The sequence below is a fragment of the Vanacampus margaritifer genome, chromosome 11 (assembly GCF_051991255.1).
Source record: "Vanacampus margaritifer isolate UIUO_Vmar chromosome 11, RoL_Vmar_1.0, whole genome shotgun sequence".
Lineage (NCBI taxonomy): Eukaryota > Metazoa > Chordata > Actinopteri > Syngnathiformes > Syngnathidae > Vanacampus > Vanacampus margaritifer.
This window is the reverse complement of record NC_135442.1, coordinates 8369759-8394548: the sequence shown is the minus strand read 5'-3', so window position 1 is coordinate 8394548 and position 24790 is coordinate 8369759. Positions and strand designations below refer to the sequence as shown.

The window sequence follows — 24790 nt, the reverse complement described above, 5'->3', positions numbered from 1 at the left end:
TAAAGACGACAACAAGACGCTTAATTAACGCTCATGTTCATGCTTCATTGCACACGCGTCGTTTGGTTTCATTGTACCCAAACACTTTTGGCCCCTTGACGCTCAACATTTTCACCTTGGGAAGATTTGTCTCTGGAAAATGTATAATTAGTTACCTTGGAGTTCAATAATTGCAGTGTAGATTTCACCTTGAGGATCAGAAATTCTCTAACGCACTAATGTTTCTTTTAATAATGTTTTATTTTTTATTTTTTTTCTGGAGAGCTCAGTATTGTTCATTCGGTAATTTTACCGATTTGACATGTCATCAGCATTGCTCTCCTTTTTTTAAAATTGTATTTTTTTTTAATTAAAAAAATAATAATTTTTACTTATTTTTTAATTTTTTTTTTAAGTTATTATTATTATTATTATTTTTGTATGTGGGTGATTATGTGTGTGTGTGTGCGTTGTTTCTTTTAATAATAAAGGCATTTCATTCTATTATGTGAACTTGGCATGACTTGCCAGATAGATCCTAACTATATTGTTTTATGGAGCATAAATCATTATTCATACATGAAAGCACATTCAGATTTATAGCCTATGTTGGGCTTTCTAGTACAAAGCACCACTCAACCTCCGTGTCCACCCGTCCGTCTCCCCTATTGAATATTCCGAACGCCTTTCAAGTGAGTCTTTCTATTTTTTTTGTGTGTATTTCCTCAGGCGGCTGGTAGACATTATGGAGTGTCGGCGCAAGGGAATTAACATCGGCTACTGTCCCCAGGTGGATGCGCTGGATAATCTGCTCACTGGAGAAGAGCACTTGTATTTTTACGCTCGTATTCAAGGCATCTCAAAGGGAGAGATAGACAGGGTAAGCGTTGGAAGGCTGTGCTGCTTTTTCATTATCTTACAATCATTCCATTGATGTCTGAAATGAGGTTGCAGGTTGATGCATCCACGCCAAACTAATCGGCAGGTGTGACAATATTGAGTGATGTCTGTTACTTCTTGGGCAGCTGGAATTGCTTACACTTCTGTTGTCAGCATGTGGCATGTGAAATTCTAACTTCAGAATTACGCTCATTCGTCAAGGCAAAGTATTCGAAATGTGACTTTGAAGATGACAAGATTCCATTTGAGATGTGACTATGGTCCTGTTTTTTTTTCTCCTTTATCATTCTCAGAACCAATCAGCTTTTTCTGTGTTGATTACTTAGCGTGCTTCCCAGAAATATACACAACTGACCAACATTTGCTGGCCCTAATTAATGTTCTTCAAAAAGAAATGTGTGAAATAGGCAGAAAAATCATGCAAATTAGGCAACCAGCAATTCAACGTTATTTAAAGAGCAATTTTAATGTCGGTTAATAAAATAAAAACAAACAAAATAATTTTAACTCAATACGTAAACAAAGTGGGAGCCAGCACAATGAATTTAAAATCAGTGTCATGTGCCGTGTTTTTTTGTGCCAGTTAAAAGTCGCACAGCAGCATTCTGAACCAGCTGCAGTCGGGTAAGTGACATCTGGCTGTGCCCAACATAATGTGCAGTGCATTAGTCGAAGCAATTTGTGATAAAAGCATGAATCACAATCTCAAAATGAGGCAGAGGAAGAAACAGTTTCGCTTTGGCCAGTTGATGCAATTGAAAAAAAGCTAAATTTGGTCACTGAGGTGAACCTTGGCTTCAATGGACCACAAGGAAATCTCCCAAACATGTGAGAAAATGTATTACGGTCTGGTGAGACCCAGGTTGAACTATTTGGCCAAAATCCCATAAGGTAAATGTCGCTCATCATCAAAAGAACACCATGCCGACTGAATCATTGGGTTGTTTTTCTTCCAAATGTAGTCTGTCTTTAGACATTACAGTTGAAGGAATTATGAACAGTTCGAAATAGCAGTTAGTGTTTGTTAGTAAAGCAAAAAGGTCACAAAAACCCTACTAGAACATCTGAACTGTATTTGCTTTTTTGTTTTTGTTTTTAATCAAAGCCACTTTAAATGGTGGTCGGTGTTTGCTGATTCTCATTGCTTTTGAGTTTGAATGAGATCGGTTTAGTCTAACACAGCCACATCCCAGTTATAAGAGGGTGTGTACACTTGTGCAACCACATTAATTAATTTGTTTATTTGTACTTTCCCCCTCGAAAATATTAGTAATGTGAATAATAGCCACATTAATGGTAAACAAATGTATTCAAATGATTTGCCTTATCACAAAAAAAAAAAACATTATTCTAACAGGGGTGTGTAGACTTTTTATTTATATCCACAGTGTGTGCGTGTTTGAGAGACACACAATTTGCGAGACAGCATGTCCAATGGCTCCGTCTCACCCTGTTTGGCTGCAATAATGTTATTATGGTCCTTTGGCCAAATGATCATGGCCTAATGAACAAAGATGAAGATGAGGCTCTACCTAAGAGTTCTTGTCGTGTCGTCTCCCGCTGACACTATCCCATCCTTTGTTGTGGATAATGGGGATGCCTTAATGGAGTCATTTCACATTGGCATGTTTTTGTCAGGCCTAATGTGTGGTACAGTCTCAGGTGAGAGGGGGTGAATCTCATGTGCAATACAAAATCACCAAGACAACCAAGACAAATCCTGAAAATCACAAATAGAATAACTAGAGGTGCCAGGCGATTAAAATTTGTAATCGTAATTAATTGCATGATGTCAATAGTTAATTCACGATTGATCACACATTTTATCTTGTTCTAAATGTACAATAAAATGAACACTATATTTTTTCCCTACATTTTCATATTCTTGTTAACATAAAAGTTGAAAACAATTTTAAACTAATAGAAATATGGCTGCATCTTTTGCTCATTGATACAATCATTTCATAATAGTTCATACAATTGAGTTAAAATAGATTTTTTTTTCTGGAGAGCTCAGTATTGTTCATTTGGTAATTTTACCGATTTGACATGTCATCATCATTGCTCTCTCTTTTTTTTTTATTGTTTTATTTTGTATGTGTATGTGTATGTGCGCGTGTGCGTGCGTGTGAGTGTGTAAGTTAAAATTTATATTGATGTGATATTGATTTGTGTTGAGGTCATATTTTTGCCACTAGATGGCATAATTGTATTTGTTAGACGGTGATAGCTCAGTGCATTTTTCTTTAGAGTTATCTAATTTTTAACATGAAGTAACTTGTGAAATTCTGCACATTTTTAGAATTGTAAAATACAACTTGACCCTAGTCTCCACAAATGTATGCATTATTATTACATTTATTACTGCTCAGTTTTGATATGGACGTGTCTGGAATTCCCCCAGTACAGGCGTTAAAAAAAATGGTGCCGTTAAAGGAACTTTAAATTAACTCCAAATTAAACCACTAATTTTGACACCACTATTAAATACTGCATTAAACAGTAATTACATACACAGTGATGTGGATTCTTAGCATGCCAACTTCAACAAAGGCAATCTAACATTTAAATGTGACGTTGATTATGGTGAGTTCTTCAAAACTTGATTAGTTTGTGGCTTTAAAACTGTTGTTTACCTGCTGTGTTACAAACCTTTACAATCCCTGCATGCGGTCTTCCAGGTGGTGAAATACCTTCTAAAAAAGCTGAAGCTTAACTACCATCGAAATATTACCATCGATGGCTACAGTTGTGGCACACGCAGGAAGCTTTCCACCGCTATCGCTCTCATTGGACACCCGCAGATTCTGCTCCTGGTGAGCACACATATTTTTAATACCTGGAAAAGGGCATATACTAAACCAATTGTACTGTACTTTTCCCATTTCAGAGTATGTAAGTGTAATAAAAAATAATTTAGAAGCACTGCACTTGACTGAAGAGAATTCTCCCTTAGGTGTCACTCTCCATTCTTGTATTCTCTTTTTTTTGTTTGAACCGTGACTTGAAAACGCTGTCCTCTTCTCACGCGTCAGGATGAGCCGAGCTCTGGCATGGACCCTCGCACCAAACGACACCTGTGGAAAATCATCTCTGAAGAGGTGAAAGGAAAGACTGCGGTGGTCCTCACGTCTCACAGGTTAGAGAGAATGACCTCATTTCTTCATGTATGACAGTGCTGGGAGTTCACACAGTGCTGGTTGTCAAAAAAGTATTAAATATTCAACATATATATATTTTTTTTTTACAAGAAGAAGAGCTTCGGTAGTGTAAATTACCCTTTTTGAGTCCAGACTTGACCTTTTGACTTCTCAATTTTTGTTCATGTCTCAGCATGGAGGAGTGTGAGGCGCTGTGTAGCCGCCTGGCTATTATGGTGAAAGGTCAGTTCCGCTGCCTGGGCTCCTTGCAGCACATTAAGAACAGGTTTGTGACCTCTAATCAGCTTCACATCCTCAAATACAGTCATTTCTGCCCTGTTGTGAAAATTGCTGCAGCTATTTCTTCATCCGACTAAACGCACCCCTTAGCACCACCTTGCCTCCACCGCTCACACCTTTTAACACTTGACCCATCTCATGTCGTTACGTGCAGGTTTGGCAGCGGGTTCACTCTGAAAATGTACTTGGCTGAATCTGCCAGTGATGTCGAGGCAATCACTGCGTTCATGCAGAAACGATTTCCCAGCACGTATTTGAAGGTGGCAATATTTTATATATATTTTCCCCTTTTTTTTTTTAATCTCTTCTGAAATCTTTTGCAGAATATTGCTTTGTCACACTACTTGTCCGCTCGTGTTAAATGCACCTAATAGCAGTATTGAGAATTTGAATTCAAATAATAAAATGTGCAGCTCATTTGGGACAAGAAAAAAAATGACTTGTCTTAACTCAAATTTCATTTAACGGGGAAATCCGACTTAAGTCGAAATTCGGGTTACATCGCCAGCGTAGGACGTAACCCGATGACTCCCTGTAATCAATTATCAAATTAATCGACAGCTATTTTAATAATTGAGTAATCATTTGGAGCCATTTTTTAATATAAAAATATGCAAACATAGGTTTTTATTTGGGAACACAATGACCGAACCGGTAACATAGCGCAACATCAATCCCCCCTTTTTCGTAATCACTATACGAATATGAAGTACGAAATAAACACCACACTGCAAAAAGGACTGTAGAAAATTTAAGAAAAAAATATAGTAAAATAAGAAAATTATTACTTCAATTAAGCAAAATTATCTACCAACAGAAAAAGATTTTTACCTAAATTTACCTTTAAGATTTTGAAAAATAAAAAAATAATACTAGGCCCATACCAACCACTGCGGTCTAGAAAGTAGTATTTTCAGACTAAAAACAAGTATTGTCTGCTTTTTTCAAGCTGAAATAAATAAACTATTTTCTTAAAATACTTGAGTATTTTTTTTTTTTTGTATGGATAACTTAGCCTGAGTGTCAAGCAGGTAACAGGTCCCATTTTCTTTGTCATGACCTTGCCAGAAATTGAACCCACAACCTTCAAGTCTGAGGGTAGGCACTCTGTCACTAGACCAATGAGCTGGTACTGAAAGAAGGAAAAATGAGTTTAGTAAATATAACGAAATGAACCATATTGCACTCGTCTGTTTTCATACTTGTATTTTTTTTCCCCATTTATCTTATTACTAGATTATGCAAAATCTTAAAATAAGAAAACTTATAAAACTCCAGTTCAGGGCCTTTGATATTGGTTAGTTGTCATCTTAAAACGTGGGAAAACACTCAATGCCAAGACTGCTTGATCAAATAAGATAATTAAGTATCTTAAAATAAGCACAATGATCTTGCCTGACAATTTCATTTTAAGTAAAAATAGCTTGTCAAATCAAAATAAGCAAATTTATCTTACTTAAGATATTAGTTTTTGCAGCGCAATCATTGGTTAACTGTAATCAGGGGGGAAATGCTTTTGTAATACAATTTAATGCAAAATGACAAGGAATCTGATTAGTTGTTTAATCAATTCTAAAAAATATTCGATAGTGACAGCACTAGAGCATTTACTGTATGCTGAAATTTACGTCATCCTATTTTCTCATTTAGGACCAGCATTCGTCCATGGCGGAGTTCCACGTTCCCGTCGCACCAGGAGGGGTGGCTGACATCTTCCAACAGTTGGAGTGCAACAAGACTTGGCTGAAGATCAAACACTTCTCTGTGAGCCAGACCACCTTGGATGAGGTAAGAATGAGGCATCAACTGGGAGAGCAAACTCAAAAATCGTGCTGTTTTTTTTTCTGATGTGGATACAGCAGATGCTCCAGAGTGACTGAAAAGCGGTAGGAGGATAAATTGGGACAGTCAAGAAAGCTTGAGTGGGAGTGGAAGACAGAGTAGGGAATGTAAAATGAAGGCAAGAGGGAAGCTGGCAGGTTGGGGGGCATGCCCGAGGGAAAATAAATGGAATATGAGTTGGGGAGCGAAATTATGCACCCAGTGTTGATTTTCTGCAATCTGCTCTTCTGGAGCTCTGGGATTGGAAGATACCACAAGGAGAAGAAACGAGGGGGGGCCTGGGGAGTGAAATCAAGCGGAAACATTTGCAGTGATTGAGGATTTCAAGGGGGCAATGAATATTACAATCATAATATTTGTGTTCATCCTCTACAGGTCTTCATTAACTTTGCCATGGGAAACGCTCACATGAATTCCCTCTCAACTCACAGCAAAGGAGATGATGATGATGATGACCTTGGCTTCATAAAAGAAGTAGACACATAGTGCTGACTGATTGCTATTGTTTCATTGAAATGAGAACATTATCTGATTATACTGCATCTGTCCTAAATAGATAGATTAGACTACAAATCTACCATGCCTGGCAATCAGATTTAACTCTCCTAAGATTCAATATGAAGAGCGACTATTATTTCGACGACGCCTAAATTCTATTGTTGCTGTTCTATTGAGCACATTTACATGACTGCACAGATTAATATTTATTGGTGTGTATGTACGAAGGTTTTTTTTTTTATCCTACTTGAAATCCTACTTGAAAGGTTACCTAATCTAGTAATCTCGATTTGTATGAAAAATACCATTCATGACATAGTTTTTAATTTTTTTTCAATTTTATTTTGATATCACTTAAAAGGAATTTATATCAATAAATTACAAAATGTATAATAAAAAATATTGTTAATGTGCACATCTTTATCTTAATGTATGTCTTACTTCAAAAATTATTGTTCTAAAAAATATATATTTTGTGCCTATGGGCCATTTTATTATGGTCTTGAATGTATTCAGCAATATATTTTTTCATGATTCAAAAAAACATTGAAATGAAAGTGAATAAATAAATTGAATTTGCCTCTACAATATGACTGATTACATTATGGCTGTAGGGTGCATTTTGCTGGATTTTACTTTTATTTTTTTAATTGCAAATGTGATACTTTGCCTCACCATAAAGCTGAGAAAGCTAAATCAGCAATGTAGTGGTAGCTGTTGGTTAATTTGATTAGATTTGTGCTGTTGTTCCACGCGTGGCACAATGTTTCCAATTTGTGTATTAATGTGTGTGGTTTGGTTTAGAAATGTAGTGCTTCTTCTAAATGAGTAGTCAACTCAACACCCGCTATTCGCAGCTCATGAATAGGGAAAATTCACATATAATTGACGCCCAATGAAATGCACTCGGGTGGAGACTTTTTTTTTTTAACCCCCCAGCAATTCTACAAAGAAACATGATAAACATTCCAGATGATTTCCATAAAAAAAAGGGAGGGGATTGAGGGGGGAAAACTACCCACCAGCAAAATATATTGAAGGAAAAAATCCGCGCTGTGAGCCTCCAGCATGCGTGGGTCGACTGTACATACTAGAAGATTCGTTTCAAAATGTTTAGATTCCTTTCAAAATAAAAGTTTACATTTAACATTCTATAATGTTGATGTATTCTTTAATGTTGAGCACTGCAGTATACAGAACCAGGTCAACATATGAACAATATGAATGAACTATTTTTTTGTAAGCTCTATTTGTTGATTTCGGTTTAGTTTTAAGTATTTCACCACATTTTTTTTTTGTGGCAAATAGGTACTAAACGCTTCCATGAATGGCAAAAAAAAAACCCGGCAAAAAACTGTTTGTTTTTTAAAGAAATTCACATAGTTTAAATCTTACAACATTATGCAACAAAGGCTTACAGATTATTTGAGTTTAAATAAATGCGTAAAAAGTGCACATTTGCTGGCAACTTTTTTAACTTCTTCATTGACAATACAAAGTCTCTGTGACTTGACATTTGTCACTTCAAATTAGTGCAACAGCGTTGTTGCCTACTACTTTCCTATTAGACATGGCTTTGAAGCCATGTTGTGACATCCACGAGTGCTCAGACAACAAAAAAACGAATAAGTGAGTTTTTCAACAAAGAGCTGGGGAACAGTTCCGCAGGAAAGTGAACCGCGAACATGTGGGGGACAACTTTTTTATGGGAACCGGAAATGCGTCATCTGTGTCGTCAACAGTGACATCCCTTGAACAGGCGGGAGATGCGAGCAGTAACCAGGAAGTAAGTCGCTTTTTTGTTTTGTTGGGCGTATTTTTTTTAAAAAACTAAACAGAGTTGCATTCAATTTTAGAATAATGGATACATCGGTTGTGGCGCAAACAAACGACTGGAAGAACACCAAAGAGGCACTTACCAACTTTCGACGTCTGCTACTTTGTTCAAAATGGTAAGTTACCGCAACCTTGACTTCCCTTTACCAGTAGATATTCGCCTTTACCGGAATAATCAGAACGGGAAAACAACAACAATCAAATGGATCTTTGACAGCCCATTCAGCTAACTCGATCTCAACAGCTGAAATAAATAATTTAAATTTGTTGCTAACGAAACTGACCATGCAAATCTTCGAGTAACTTTACAACGTTGACATTTGTGACGTTACTTTAGTGACGACGGTTATTTAGGAGGAATCTGTTGCAAGACAGGAACTGATCAAGTGCATTGCTGTTGTGTTTTTTTACTCCAGCTACCAGTTACTGAAGGATCCAGTTTGTGTCGGAACATGTGAGCATATGCTGTGCAGGTAATGTTCCCATTACTTTGTATGCCCTGCAGAAATGCACAGGCAAGTTTTAAATGATATCTCAATGACTTGGCTACGCTTGGTATTCATGCGCGCACACTGATTTAATGACAGCGTCACATGCTAGCAACGTGTAATTGAAGGCACTCAAGTACGTATGCTACAGTGGAAGCAATTGCACACCGATGTAAATTGACTGCAAGATGAGATCAGATGAGATAAGATGAGATGAGATGAGACGAGATTGTGTGTGTGTGTGGAAGGTAACAAGCGGTGAAGCAAGTTGCTCGTGCATATAAATGCAGATGGTGTTTTTGCAGTGTATGATCAAAATGGCCATTCACACCTGTTTTTCTGTAACATGCTTAAAATACATAGTCCTTAAATTTTTTGTACCCCACCCAAGTATTTGTGTTTATTGAGTTTGTAATTGTATTTCTACTGAACAAAAGAAGTGGATTTCAATGACTTTTTTCATTTTTCATTTTTTATTTCATAGGTCGTGTGCAGGCCCACAGGCAGGTGATGGCTGTGTGGTTTGTCACAGCCCTGCCTGGGTGAAAGACATCAAAATCAACAGGCAGCTCAGCAGTATCATACCGCTCTATTGTGATTTGGAGTCCATGTTGAACCCTGATGGACAGCTTGGTAAATGTTGCCCAGCTGTGAAACAAGTTTGCTCAAATCAATATTTACTGGCTTCCGTTCCTGTGTCACTTTGGCAGACTCGAACATTTACATTATGACACTGGGGGTGGACAGTTTCTTTACTTTCCAGCAGCATCCCTCTAATGACTGTAATTATACAATGCAATTAGTAATGCTAGGGTTTTTGTGAACAGACTGTGTGGCAAGCATACAAACTAGTCAATATTTGCTTTTATTTTTCTGTTTATGCCAGTTTGTGTGCACTATAAGTCTGGTTTCAAAGCTCTTAAGCATACTCATTATAACGTTTTGTAATTCAAATTTCTTACACGTGGTTTGAAAGTCTTGAAAATGCGCCAGTTTTAATATTGCATTTTCTGATTCAGGGGCAAAAAAAGTTTAGGGTGTAGGTAAAGCTTTTTAGAGTTGTTAAAGTGCTTGAATGTGACTGGATAGTTTTACAAAGCCTGACGAGTTATATGATGTGAAGTGACCTTTTCAATTAGTGTGTTTGAATAAAAATCAAAGGAAGTAGTATATTATTATTATTATTTTTAATATATATATTTTTTCATTTCTCATTGCAGACTCCTCTGAGGTAATGCGGCCACAAAATGAGGGCACTGTCTTAAAACACAAGAAGAACTTCAAGATCTGGCTCAGCCCTCGGAGCCGTAAAATGCGTTGTGTGGTGGAAAAAGTTCCAAAAGTCTCCAAACCTGAAGGCAAGTCTTTGCAAAAGGCAGCCGAAGCGCAGCCTGTTGCTTCAAAGGCTGAAGTTGGTGACCTGGCAGTTTTCAGCTTCCCCTCATCCTCTCAAGACTCTGGCTCCTCTTCTCCAAAGTCCAACAAAAACAACCAAAAGAGGAAGAAGAGGACAAATACGAAAAATATTGGCAGTCAAAGGAAAACAATGCGAAAAGCCTCAAGGAAACAGAGTCGACAGACGGTGAAAAAGAATCTTGATGCCGTAAACAAGCAATGGAGGATGGTAGAGGATCAAAATACATTAACGGAACCAGAGCAGCATGGTGTAGAAGTTGAAAGGGCGCCTAATAAAAGGGTTACCTTCATTAGCCCTGTTGTCATATCTGACATTGGTGATCTCAGGCCTGTGTCTAGCACTAGCACCCTGACAGATGGACTTGCTGAACCCAAGAGTCCAAAGTTGCTTTGTCAGAATGGATCAGACATTATTGATGACACACTGCCAGCCTCTGACTCCATCCCAAAAACGATGCCAAAAAAACAGGGCAGCCTTTCTTCTCCGCAGCGTTCCTCAAAACGCACAAGACTGGAGGGAGAGGTCGTTACCCTGGAGACAACACCGAAAATGCCAAGAGCCTCATCAGGCCGCTGTCGGAAGTCATTAGGTCACTTTTCCCCTGCTGCCATTAATTTTCCGTCTTTGACCAAACTGAGGAGTGAAAAGGCCCCCAGAGATCGAGAAGAGAGTCTGCCTCTTCCAAGTAGAGCTGGTAGAAAATCTCCCTCTTCTCGTGCGTCTATGGGGCGCCCAGGGAGCCCAACAGTTGTGAAGAAGAACCGCAAAGGAGAAACCCCGCTGCATTTAGCTGCTATAAAGGTAGGTTGTCCTTTTTTTTTTTCTTGTCTTTTTTAAGACCTATTTTACTATGAGCTGTTGAAATGATGGTTTTTGTGTAGCCAATTGCTTATTTCACCTTAATAGTCAGTGAAAATATGCTTGCTAATTTGACTTGATTTGCTGCTGTGTCATTACTATTTAGCATGAGTCAATGCAGTCTAAATGGTGGTACTGGTAACTGTGCAAACTTGGATTTGTGTTTTTTTTTTTTTTTTTTTTTTTTTAGAGCACTTAAAAACTGTGCTTTTCAACCGCGGTCCTCGAGTACCCCTATCCAGCCTGTTTTCCATGTCTCTCTCAGCCAACACAGGTGTTTCAAACGATCAGCTAATCAGCAAGCTCTGCATGAAGCCTGATAACAATCCTCAGCTGTGTTGGCTGAGGAAGACATGGAAAACAGGCCGGATAGGGGTACTCAGGGACTGGGGTTGAAAACCAGGGCTTTTAAACAACCAACACTGTTCTCTTAAGATGAAATCCAGGGACAGCAGAAAACAGCAGAGGGCCCAGAATTGAACCATGGGGAACACCATATGTTATGTTCCATTAAACTTCCAAATACATATTGCACATATACTATACCAGAGGTGGGCAATCTCGGTCCTCGAGGGCCGGAGTCCTGCAGGTTTTGTAGGTTTCTCACTTCCAACACAAGCTGATTCCAATCAACAGGATCATTATCAGGCTTATGCAGAGCTTGCTGATGAGCTGATCATATATCAGCTGTGTTGGAGAAGGGCAACACGCAAAACCTGCAGGACTCCGGCCCTCGATGCCCACCTCTGTACTATACACTAGTCCGTATGAATGTATTATAATAAAGAAATCTCAACATTCACAGGTTTACTAATGAGCACACAAACTTCTCTGCAGCACAGATTGGCCAAGTAATGTAGCATGATCTGATTTGATCGGCTTGAGTCAGGTCACGAGTGTGTGTCTTGACCTCTGCCAAACCCCTGAAACTGACACACCGAACCCAGGTTAAGAACCACTGCACTCGTACAATCCTTGTAATCAAAATAACTTTTAAAAACGCACAGAAACACACATCTGAATCGCTAAGGTGACAGTATTCAACACTGACTATTCGGACAAAAAAATTGTCACAGCTATCCTACTCACTCTGCTGCAAGTCCATGACGAGGTTTTATTTTTTTTTGTCTTGTAGTAGACTGTAGGGATTACTGTATATAGGTTTCCAAGTTGCCAGCATAGCATGAAAATCCTGGTTTTCAGCACTGGAATATTGATGCAAATCCTTGGTGATGAAAGTTGCGTTGGAGCACGCCGTTCACTTAAAAGTTGAATGGAAACTTTTATGTAACTTGCTCAACGGTGCGCCGGCTGGCAGAACTTCCAACTGACTTTTCCTCCTTAATACTGTACTGTACGGATAGAAATGAAATGCGGATTCTGCATGTTTGTCGTGTTGTTTCATACTTCAGTTTCACTTTTTTTTTTTTTCACCAGCAGGTTTACAGTGTTGCTTTTATTAATTATCGTTGGTGTTCTACAGGGTGATGTAGAGGGTGTCAAGGAACTTCTGAATCAGGGAGCTGACCCCAACCTGAAGGATAATGCAGGATGGACACCTCTGGTAAGACCAATAACCTGCTTGGAATGCCTTAAATCCAGATATACCGCCATGCCCTTTTCCGACATACTTTACAGTAACTGACCGCTATGTCAGTCTCCAGAATTCTGTCTGAATCTGTTCCAGTCCTGTTGTGTGCCACGTCTGTGGACTGCAATTTTTACAGTGTCTGTATTGTCTGGAGCCCCAAGGCAATATTTAGACTGTAGTTCAGCTATGGCCTAGATGGGACTTCATGCCCAGTCTTGCTTCACCAGCCCACTTAGTGAGAGCTCATATGTTTGAGTGAAAGCTGTTGTCCAGCTGTCTCCTTTGCCTGTAACCGAGAGAGGCGCAGTCAATCAGGCGGTATCTTGAGCGGTAAAAATTCAATCATTTCCAGTTTCTGATAGTAGCCCTTCACTCTGCTGTTTCCTGTTATGATGCTTGAGGCTGAATTTTGAAAATTTGATGTGAATGTGTCACATTTCCACCAATGTGACTCACAGGTAAATATCACGGAAGTCTGTTGTGTGTCAGACTTGCGTTTGTGTGTGCAGTTTCACATCAACTGTTGTTAACTTGCTTCGGTTTAAGTTACATGTTTAAAATATTCATCTGAGACCCCAAAAAATGTCACAGCAACTAACACTACAAATTATCAGCAATTGGCCGCTCAGTTAAAGGGATCCTCCCACTTGTATTTAAATGTTGCAGTACACAGTTGTTGAAATAGTTCTTAATCTAATCTTATTTATTATCTTGCATCAAAAATAATTGTTTAAAAATGTTAATGTATTGAACGTAGATCGTTTCAACATATGGTACATAGTAATGTATAATATCCTTTCTGACTATTTTCCACACAAGCGGTTTGCTGATTCAAGACTTACAGAATACCGTATGTTTGTGTATTTCAGCATGAGGCATGTAACCTGGGCCATCTGGTAGCAGTGGAGGCACTATTGTCAGGGGGGGCCCTGTTGAACACTCCTGGCTATGAAAACGACTCTCCGCTTCATGATGCTGTGCAAAACGGGCACATAGCTGTGGTCAAATTGCTGCTACAGTTTGGAGCCTCACAGAGTGTAGTGTAAGTTCTGTTTTTCTTTTTCTTTTATACTGGCATTTTTTTTTTTGCTTCTACAGAATAAAGGCATTGTTACAATGCAGGCATGAGTCACTGGCAGGCAATTTCCAGGTGACGAATAAGGTGATTTCCTATTCTGGAAGCACAGGACTTTACTGCACGAGGCCGGGTTCCAGTAAAAAGACAAAATACATATCGAGCTGAACTCCCGCTATTCACAGATGGGGACAAATGCTGAAAATCCGTGAGTGATGCTTAGCCTGGCGGGTGAGCAAGAAAAGCATGGCGGCCCACCTGTATTGGCAAAACCAGTTGTCGTTTTTATGTGAAGCGGAATGTTCGGTGTTTGCTGAAAGTAATTAATAATGTAATTTGTAATAAAACTTTGTTACTTAAAATCAAGTAGTTAGTAAATAAACTAAGGTACTTGTTTCAAGGTAACTTTGGCAACACTGATCTTTAGATAGGGTGTGGCTCTTTAAGAATCAGTAATTGCATATCGACACCTTCTTTAAAATAATCGCCCATATAATTTTTTTCCAGATTTTTCAAGAAACACCAACAAATTAACCATTTGCATCATAAAGAGATGATTTAGGCCCAAAAATATTTTTTTTGCAAAAACAAAAAAATACTTAGGCAATTATTTTAACTCTTTGACTGCCAAAAACGTTAAATAACGTTTAGTAAAATTCTATGGTGGAGTGCCAAAGACGTTAAAAGACGTTTGTTTCAAAACAGAGGTGAAACTAACCATTTTCTATTGTTGATTACTGAAAAACGGAATAAGGTAGACACAAACTTTTTTTTCTGATGAAAGATGAGAGTCCAATCTTTCATTTGGTAGTATGTGTGTTTCCATAGTCCAAACACATAATTTTCTGTGGACCTTGAAAGATCAGTCAAAAATGCTTAAATCGGCTGGCACCCACGGCATCCATTTTCTGAAAACGTCTGGCAGTCAAAGAGTTGAGAGGGTGACGATTTTTGAAATGCATCACACACAATGAAGTTAATGTTATGATGTTGCATGATATAAATTGTTTTTAATCTCCACACAAATGTTTAATGAACAGGATCAAATAATGATGGTTTATACGTAATTATTTTTTACATTAGCGAATGTGTTGCCTCATTGTTCGGTTAAAAAATTTTCCCCAATTTTTTTTAGTTTTTATATCAACCCAGTTTTTTGTGGAAAACGTGCTGAGCTTTATCAGCATTTTTTTTTTGAAGCAGTCTATTTTCCCTCACGAATAGCGGGGCTCGACTGCTTAACCAGTAAGAGTGGGTCAAACATACAAACAAACATACATTACCATCACCGTGTTCCTTCCAGCAGCCCTCTGTACAATCAATGTGCACCCATCATCTGCTGTCGTCTCACTGGCAATTTATTTATTTGATGGGGCTCCATCTTCTTTCGCGTGTAGCTCGTCTGTTTAAAAGGGAAATGGAACAAATGAGCCCATGTTCGTCCAAGATAAATACAATCTTTGCCCTTTCTACGCCCTCCTGTAGCACACGCATGCAGTCAACTCAGAAGAGGCAATTCAAGACATCTGCCAATGCAATCTCTAATGGAGGCTTTGGCATGCGGCTGTGCATTTGTAAATATGTTACTGCAGACGTTCACTGCGCTGTTGTGAAGTAATGTTATAAGACCAAATGGGGACGCATTTGGTACATCGTCATGAGCAAAATGTTAAAACAGAAATGACTCTTGTGTTAAATATTTTCAGTTCCGCTGTCTGAAATGTGTCCTACTACAAATGTTCATTCTCTTAAGTGTCTCTTTCATGGGCTCTTCCAGGTTTTTGTGATGTATCTGGTGCAACTGCTACAATTTCTTCCCATGACTTTTGACAAGTGCTGCTATAGAACTACTTATGGCTTCCCCTCTCATATATTCTGGAGCAATAGCTTGTGACAGATTTTTCTCGACTGCTTTCCTCATCCTTTTTCCCCCCTCAGTTTTCATGTGCAGCTGCATAAATCGGTTTGTGTGTGGGTTAAAGTGTGTATTTGTCTATCTGTAAATTTTGCTAGAAGTAAGAACCCAAGTGAAACATTTTATGGACCAGTGGACCTATTAATTTCCCCCCCATGTGTTATCTTTGCTGATGCCTAATTTTTCACAGACAACCAGCTGGGCTTGGTCCTCTTAAAAGTATTGTTTTTGTTGTCTCCAGATAACACCTGTCTTCTTAGTAGACAAGTATTGATAAGACAACCCTGATTGAATTCCGACACAGCAGACCGGCGAGAAACTGCAGCCGTCAAGTGCACACATTTTACCAGTGCTCTGTGGTCCAAAATACCAATCATAGATACTTTAAAAAAAAATATTGGCGTGTGAGAGTTTTCATTTAATTCTCCGATGACAAGTTTATTCTTCAAGAGCTTTCAAGTCTTTTAATGAACTTTAGCTTGTTTAGTTTAGTGTACGACTGGCCCCAGCACTCTGTTCTGTATATTGTCTTAGCCGTAGCAAATCTTCTAATTATGTATGTGCCATCTTATCATTACATTTGATCTACTCTTCTTCATAGTAACCTTCATGGCAAGCGGCCTGCAGACTACGCAATAACTCAGGAGATGCTGGAGGTCTTCCAGGAAGCGTCTGAGGAAGCTCAAAATGCCAACACATCTGTGAACAGCCCGGCCGGTCGTTCTGTAGTATGTCTACATTTATTATTTTTTTTTTCTTCCAGTGAAATCTATGTCTCGTAAGAAGTCTAAATTCTCTTTGTCCTCTTGTAGGTGAGTAATTGTGTGAAGCAAGAAGAAATCATTTTGTTTCTGTCGAGCAAGCTGTTGCAAACAGGCCAGCATCAGTTTGCCAAGCTGAGCAGGCTTTTGGGTGGAACGATAACGCACTCCTTTTCTTCTTCAGGTAGCGTCTTTTGTCTTGAAGACTAAAAACAGATTTTTATTTTGGTCCCCTTTAGGCAAATATTGCAGTACGCATGCACAGAGTTTCACTCACATTTACGCTCTGAAAGATGAAAGGATTTCAGGCTTGGGGCTTTGAACATAGTTCGTTAAAACTAGTAGTACAAGGCTATTTTCTGTGGCATGTATTTTACATGTGTGGTCTGTGGAAACTCATTAAAAAAAATGCTTACAGCAAATGAGGACGTTGAAAGTGCTTGTAAGACTTCTAATTTGGAAGCAGACACATTGCGCTAACGTTCCAAATCTTTCAAATATCCAAACTGAACTGCCATGTTTGGCTTTAAATATTGTTTATGAGCAGCTACTGCAGATGTGCATGCCACTGCATAACAATTATTGCCTATAAAATTCCTCACTTGTAGTAATGAATTTATTGTGATTAATATAGTTTCAAACACCGTTTAGTAAAATATTTCTTGCATGTACTATAAAGACAAAGTGGTTGACGCTATCGCCTAATGTCAGGAGTAATTTAAGTCTTGTGACGGCTCCTTCCATCATCTCAAAATATTGGCTGGCTGTAAGAAACAGGGATGTGATTTTTCCGCCCTATTTGCGGAATTCCGCTTTTTTTACCTCCCCCCCCCCCAAAAAAAAAAATCCGATTTTTTTTTATTTTTTATTTTTTTTATTTCATTGTGTATGCACATGACTCCGACAGATAACATCTTCTGCTATAACAAAGACATTTGTGGTATGCTCTAATATGAGTTACTTTTCATTTGGTCATGATACAATTATTTGTTCATGAAATTTGAACTCTTCAACATTATTTATGTGTTAACTTAGTAATCACATTAGTTAGATATTATGATATTCTCAGTGATAGTTTTTAAAAGCAAAGGCAGTCCAATGTTTTTGAATGTGACTGATTTTGAGTTGACTAAAACTGCCATTTTATATGGGATAGTTCAATATACATTGAAAATTTATGCTGTTGTTTTGTCTATTTCTTTGTCATGTGAGTGCATTGAAAGTACTTAAAAACACGGAAAACCCATGAGCCCCCAGACCCCCGGCTAAATTTTCAGATAATTTCACTTTGGTCAAATCACATCCCTGAAGAAATGTATAAAGCAAGCAATATTGAAATTTGTTCACAAGTAAGTCGGTGATAGCAGTAAATGATTTTTTACTCTGATTGGAAAGCTACAAATCAACAGCAATTGCAGCATGCAATAGGTTTTTCCCCTCCAGGTGTAATTGGTTGGGCTTCACCATCAGCATCACTGATGTGAGAAGTACAAGCAATAAGCTTGAGTTAAAATTTGGACTGCCCTCTAATCACATTTTCTGATTGCCTTCAGGCATTCTTGTAAATCATTTAGAGCGAGAGAATATGGAAGCCAAAACAATCGCAAGATGCAGGTTTTCTTAATAGAAGTGGTAGCTTATGAATGAAATAATAAATCAGAAAAATATGGTACGGTTTAAGAAAATGAAGTAGTACAGTATTTATTTTTCAGAGTTATTGTAAATCTATGAATGCTTATGACGAACAATTCTACTGTTGAACATTGACATTCTCCAACTCAGTGTAACTACTGTATAGATCCATCCTGATGATAACATTGGGCTGCTATTATGTTGTTTCCTGCATGTTGCCGTCTCCCAGTGAGTCATATTGTGGTGCCAGAAGGACCGATGCCGAGCACTTACTCCACCCTCCTTGGACTTCTTGCAGGCTGCTGGATTGTCAAATACAGCTGTAAGTAAAGCTTTATGTTAAATAGCTCCACCATAACGCCAATACGTTCCGTTACACATGTAAATTCATATTGCATATATTTGTCCGACCATTTCCTTTTTTGCCCGGCATAGTATGAAGGGATTAAAATAATAAAGAAATCACACAACGTACCACGCAGAGAAAACACTGTTATAAATTGGAAAAGAAGAATTTGCAAACGTAATATTTCGGTACTTCCCACCAGGATTTGATGAAATTAACACCTCTTCTATATCTACCCTGGTTCGTCTTTTGTCAAACGTGTATGGCCACCAACTTACTTATTGTGGTGATGCTGTATATAATGTGGGCTACATCCTTTTTCTGACTTTCTTAAAAGAAAGAGTTACAAAACTGAAATATTACGGAGCCTCCACTGACAATAATTCTCTCTGATTGTCTGAGAAATTGTACCGGTATGTTCAATCATGCTTCCATTCCCCGGCTTCAACTTTTCAGTTAAAGAAAAAAAGTTTGTTGCTCATTTCAGAGCCACCTTAAGAATCAAACATATTTATTTATTTATTTTCCTTTGACTTGAGGAGCATTTATGGCCACTTTTGTGCAAGCAATTTTCAGGTACATTGTCTGTGCTTGTTCCTGTGTCTAATATCAACTTGTCTCACTGCTACATCTGCAAGAGTGTGACAGACTGTGACACATTGTGAGGAATCGGCACGCCTCAGGGGATCAGCATTACTAGCAAAAATTCTTATTTTTTATCTCCCTTTTCGGAGGTTACATTTACAAAATTACATTAAAATTAAAAAAAAGCAACATGTTGATTAGCACTGTATCATTCCTACCACATATAATTTCTAGACCGTGTCTATTGAGTAGCGTGGCAAGCTCACTTGTATTATTCTCTACACGTGAATCATTTTGAGTCGCAATTCCTATCTGAAAAATATGTCACTTTATATGATGTACCAGGAGAGGGGGAAAAAAACTCATTTTCATTCCCATGGGCTGAGCACCCGACACAGCTTGTCTCTCCCATGACAATCACAGTGACATGCTATCTGTTTTTGTCCATGCGCGCACGTTCTTGCTCACATAAGGCAGTGGAGCTGTCATTGCCACCTGTCTTTGAATGCTACTGCTGTCAAGCAGGCCAAGCCCTGGTTTGTGCCTCTTTGATTCCATAGCAACACCTCAAGATGTATTTCAGTTTGAAGCGGTCACATTGCTCAGTAAATGAATGCGCTCAATTTTAGAACAATTATTCTTGGCATACAGTACTTTTGCCAGTGTACAATTATGTGTTATGTTCTGTGACTCGTAGGTCAGCAAGAAGAAAATAAAGCTGTAGAACAACCTTGAAGACTGTTTGTACTGCCTCTCTTCTCTGTCTGACCAGCACAGACGATGAGCTAATAAAATAGCTTCTTCTTATTTTTTATTTTTTTCGGCTTTAAAATGTGCCGTCTGTGAAACGTATTGCAACCCATCTATCGAGATACAGACGCTCCCCACGTTACGAACGAGTTACGTTCCGGACGATCGTTCGTAAGGTGAATTTGTTCGTAAGTTGCTTCAGTGCTATATTTTGTATTATAATTTATGTTTAAAGCCTATATAAGTATATTGAAGGTTTATATAAGTATGTTTAAGGCTTGTACAAGTAACCTGCATTGGTTTGTACTGAAAAAAACTTAATAAAATGGAGAGAATACGTACACAGGGATGTGATTTTTCCGCTAATTCGCAGAATTCCGCTTTTTTTATCCCCCACCGCCCAAAAAATTTTTCCGATTTTTTATTTTTTTTTTTTTTTTTTTTTTTTTTTTTTTTAGTAGTTGATTGTGTATGCACATGATTCCGACAGATAACATCTTCTGCTATAACAAAGACATTTGTGGTATGCTCTAATATGAGTTACTTTTCATTTGGTCATGATACAATTATTTGTTCATGAAATTTGAACTCTTCAACATTATTTATGTGTTAACTTAGTAATCACATTAGTTAGATATGATGATATTCTCAGTGAGTTTAGTTTTTAAAAGCAAAGGCAGTCCAATGTTTTTGAATGTGACTGATTTTGAGTTGACTAAAACTGCCATTTTATATGGGATAGTTCAATATACATTGAAATTTTTTGCTGTTGTTTTGTCTATTTCTTTGTCATGTGAGTGCATTGAAAGTACTTAAAAACACGGAAAACCCATGAGCTCCGGGGGGCTGGACCTAGCTGGGTGCCAGCGGCCCCCAGACCCCCGGCTAAATTTTCAGATAATTTCACTTTGGTCAAATCACATCCCTGTTCATGGGGACCGGCGTTTTCTTCCTCCTCCTCCTCGCCACGTTGTTCAGCCTCCAATGAGCTCTCACAGCGCCAATCGTCAGTATTAGCGGCGGAAAGAAGCACTACGCGCAATACAAAATCTAACTTACAGCATTTCTTTCCAAACAATTTTCGACATACTGTACGCGCAGAAATGTTCGTATGTACCGTTGTTCGCAACTCGAATGTTCGTAAGTAGGGGAGCGTCTGTATGTGTCAAGTTGTCTTTTATGTGAGATGCACACCAGGTATAAATCAGTTTGATGTTGCTGATGATTTTGTTGTTTGATACGCTATCTTGAATAGTGTGGATTTTGGAGCGCTTAATCAAATCGTAATCCCACAGACCGACTCAAATCGAGTGGTATAAAACATAACTAAACTAAATTATACTGAGGCATCACTAATGAAATTCTACCTTTAGAATCGGCTTACAGTATAATGCAGTGGGCTGATGAACAACCACAATCATAAAATATTTTGTTAGGTGACAGACTTTTTCCATCCTTAAATGCGTCCCAATTCTGCATTCAGTCTCTGTAACAATAATTAGCCTGAAATGCTAATTACTCCAGAGCACTTAGTACTGTTATCTGGAACAATTAACCCCACTGTGTGTTTGCTCGAGTCTGTTGGACTTGTGCAAAATGAAAATGTGAGGCAGGCATTCATTCATATGCACAATATAAAAATAGGTCGTAACATTATCTGATATCATGCGCATTGGAGATTAGCTCAGATAGGCTTTTGATAGCTCGCGCCTGGAAATGGTTGTGAAAATGTTTTATTTTTTGTCTAATGTAGTTCTACTCACTGGATAGGACTCTTGAAAATGTGTTTAGTGTCGATGTGTAACTGTTTTTTGAGGTTTGAGTAAATACAACCAGGATGACATTAAATAACCAAGTGCAGTGCTGTATAAAAAAGACTGAATCTGTGACTTTGACTGTTCATTACACGTTGGGTTCATACATGTTGCAATTCATTTCAGATTGCGTATAGTTACAGTTTCGTTAACACTTGCACACAGCAAAACAAATGTATGGCTCATACTTTTTTTTTTACATAGTGTTACTTGCGGCTTTAAAAAACAGGAAGCTAGCTGTCACTAAGCTGTAATTTAACTCTCAGGATACAGAAAAAAAGCTCAGTGTGAAGCGTGAGATACTCAAAACAAGGGCTGCATCATTAATGTGATCATGCTGTTGGTATATTTTTATCAAGCACCGTTTGCCAGTAGTTGAAGACTTCCAGCTTATAAACAACATTAGCTTTGTCGTCCCGCTCTTTCAAGTCAATATAATTAGCGGTGGCTTTGATTTCTCGTTGATGCTAGGGGTGGAGGCATGTCTGCAGGCAAGCAAGCGGATGCCAGAAAACGCGCACGAAGCAGGCGAAGGCGCCCAACGCAGTCGCATCAACCGATGCAGTTTGGTAAATGAGACACAAGACACACATTTCAGAAGTATCGATCGCCTGGACCAATCTTAATTGGTTTGAAAACGAGACAAGAATGTGATCCTAGACTTTTTTACTAAGACTAGACTAAAAACAGAAAAGTACTGTCAACCTTGTGTTTTGAGAGAACTGTTAACAATATTACTTAGCTCTTTGACTGCCAGACGTTTTCAGAAACGGGATGTCGCCAGTGCCAGCCGATTTAAGCATTTCGACTGATCTTTCAAGGTCCACAGAAAATTATGTGTTTGGACTATGGAAACACACATACTACCAAATGAAAGATTGAACTCTCATCTTTCATCAGAAAAAAAAAGTTTGTTTCTACCTTATTCCGTTTCTGAGTAATCAACAATAGAAAATGGTTAGTTTCACCTCTGTTTTGAAACAAACGTCTTTTAACGTCTTTGGCACTCCTCCATAGGATTTTACTAAACGTTATTTAACGTTTTTGGCAGTCAAAGAGTTAAACATGTAAAATATGAGAATAAATTATTTTATTTTTTTTACAGTGAATGTTTTTTTTTATTTTTTATAACCATTGTAACTTGACAGGATCCTTAGTGAGGCTTTCCGCAGGGCATTAAAAACATTGAAAGGTATTCAATTGATTTAGCTAAATTAAGGCCTTCAATTGCATTAAGAAGCATTCAATATTTTGTCAAAAGGTATTCCGAATTGCTTCATGCTCCAAATACTAATTGCTCTCAATTGCAAAAGAAAAATGTAGTGCTCCTGTCACCAACGTCCAACATGAAACAGTGATGCGACCAAGTGGTAGAGGATTACCTCAACACAAATGTTTGACTCAATATTTCTCAATACTCAATACTTATGATAACTGTAACTATTAACTAATTTTCTCCCCAAAACGTATAAATACGTTCTGTATTTTATTTATTACCAGTGTCCCAAAAACATATTTTTATGTTTTTTATGCAAGAGCATACAGAAAGCTTTGAGGCAGCCACTGAGCTGAAGAGAACGGTGGAAGCAATGGCAGTTATTACAAAAACGGCCAGCAGGTGTCAACAGAGTATAAGAGATCAAGCAGAGCCATGTTGCAATAAGCTGTTTTCCGCACAGTTTTTAACAGATTTGTGACTGATGAAATTTTGGCTATATTCTAATGCTAATTGCTGCAAAACGGAAACAGATAGAAATATACTTTTTTTCCTGATGAAAGAAGAGACTCTAATCTTTCTTCTTGTTATTATAGCAATAGAACGGAATATTCTGTGCAAATTCAAAGTCAAAGTCAAAATCCCCGGGAGCAAAGGGAGAAAATGGCTGGGAGTGAATAAGTTAATTACTAAGAATAAAATTAATGTATCAATGAAATAAAAGATACAGCCACGTTTGTTTTTGGTAAGCATATTAGTCCAATTTTTATGTAAGAGTAAGCGAAACTTGAAAAATATTTTATTGTACATTTAGAACAGATTTAGATTTAGGATTAATCACAAGTTAACTATGGGAATTGTGAATAATTACGCTAAAAAATTGTAATCGACTGACAGCACTAATATATAAACTGTGTGTGTGTGTGTCTTTATATGCAATACGACATGGACATTAAATTAGTTACGGTCAAAAATGGCATTAAAAAACGTTAAATTTGATTTGATGATTCTTCCAGAAACTGTTAAAGTAGGTTTACATTTGTGCTCATTCTTGTACTAACAGTAATTTTTCTTTGGGTTGGCCCTAACATTCCTTTGCATTGGCTTACACAAATCCTTACACATAATTGGGGAAATGTGCCTGCTTAGATTATGATAAAAAATTTCCTAGAGCACCGTAAATGTAGAAAAAAAGCCGTTTTAGATATATTTGAGCAAAAGCAAGTACTTGAAACAATTGAAGGAATTTCTTCTTTCTCATTATGTGTCGCTTGCAGCTCCCACCGCTGTTCGACGGCTGTTTCTTCTTCCTCTTGGGCCCTTTTAAGTCGCCCAGTAAAGATGAGCTGGCCAAGCTGCTCCGCGATGGAGGAGGTCAACTACTGAGTCGGCGGCCCAAACCTGACAGTGATGTGACTCAAACCCTCAATGCTGCTGCCTACCACGCTTTGCCGGAATCAGACCAGGCCCTCTGCACCCAGTACATCATCTTTGACCAACAGGGTCATCACAAGCCCGAAGTGGTTCGGAGGGGCAAAGTGTGGTCTGCTCCTTCCACCTGGATCATTGACTGTATCAAATCTTTTCAACTTCTCCCAGTACCAAGCCTCCAATCAGTATAAGGATTTGTAACTCCAGCTGTTTCTCATGGCAGTCTTTTAATTTTTGCCATTTGAATTTATTATGTTTATGGTCAGTGTTTATCATAGAGTACTGAAAGTGAGAGTAAATCATTTAAGTCATACTACAGTCCCAATCTGATCATTTCCCACCACAGTACCACTTGAAGACTGTTGAAAATCTTTCCAGTTTGAGTGCAATAGTACAGCATATGCAAACCTTAGCCT

The 24790-nt window shown here is 38.2% G+C and overlaps 3 protein-coding genes across 3 annotated transcripts in view; 2 read left to right on the top strand and 1 right to left on the bottom strand.

The window, feature by feature from the left end:
* abca12 (ATP-binding cassette, sub-family A (ABC1), member 12) overlaps positions 1–7247 on the top strand; it is a 61738-nt gene extending 54491 nt beyond the window's left edge. The window contains exons 65-71 of the mRNA XM_077579533.1: positions 709–859; positions 3561–3695; positions 3915–4018; positions 4213–4305; positions 4474–4579; positions 5970–6107; positions 6537–7247. Of these exons, the coding sequence (XP_077435659.1) occupies positions 709–859; positions 3561–3695; positions 3915–4018; positions 4213–4305; positions 4474–4579; positions 5970–6107; positions 6537–6647 (838 nt within the window). The 3' untranslated portion in view covers positions 6648–7247. The remainder of the gene's footprint in view (positions 1–708; positions 860–3560; positions 3696–3914; positions 4019–4212; positions 4306–4473; positions 4580–5969; positions 6108–6536) is intronic.
* Positions 7248–8384: 1137 nt separating this feature from the next.
* bard1 (BRCA1 associated RING domain 1) lies at positions 8385–24687 on the top strand. Its single transcript, XM_077580607.1, has 12 exons — positions 8385–8445; positions 8516–8611; positions 8912–8968; positions 9468–9616; positions 10204–11201; positions 12742–12822; positions 13719–13891; positions 16441–16567; positions 16652–16784; positions 18462–18554; positions 22199–22296; positions 24221–24687. The coding sequence occupies exons 1-12, from the start codon at positions 8426–8428 to the stop codon at positions 24563–24565; spliced, it is 2370 nt and encodes a 789-aa protein (XP_077436733.1). The 5' UTR covers positions 8385–8425; the 3' UTR covers positions 24566–24687.
* vwc2l (von Willebrand factor C domain containing 2 like) overlaps positions 13050–24790 on the bottom strand; it is a 31938-nt gene continuing 20197 nt past the window's right edge. Inside the window, exons 4-5 of the transcript XR_013296005.1 lie at positions 15208–15326; positions 13050–13135 (exon numbers count right to left, since the gene is read on the bottom strand). The gene's annotated coding sequence lies outside the window, so the exon portion shown is untranslated. The remainder of the gene's footprint in view (positions 13136–15207; positions 15327–24790) is intronic.

Excerpts from the sequence above, each read along its gene's own strand:
- bard1 (XM_077580607.1), top strand. The coding sequence starts at position 8,426 with ATGCGAGCAGTAACCAGGAA. Across the intron at positions 9,617-10,203 it reads GAACCCTGATGGACAGCTTG|ACTCCTCTGAGGTAATGCGG; the intron begins GTAAATGTTGCC and ends TTCTCATTGCAG. Across the intron at positions 16,568-16,651 it reads GCCCGGCCGGTCGTTCTGTA|GTGAGTAATTGTGTGAAGCA; the intron begins GTATGTCTACAT and ends GTCCTCTTGTAG.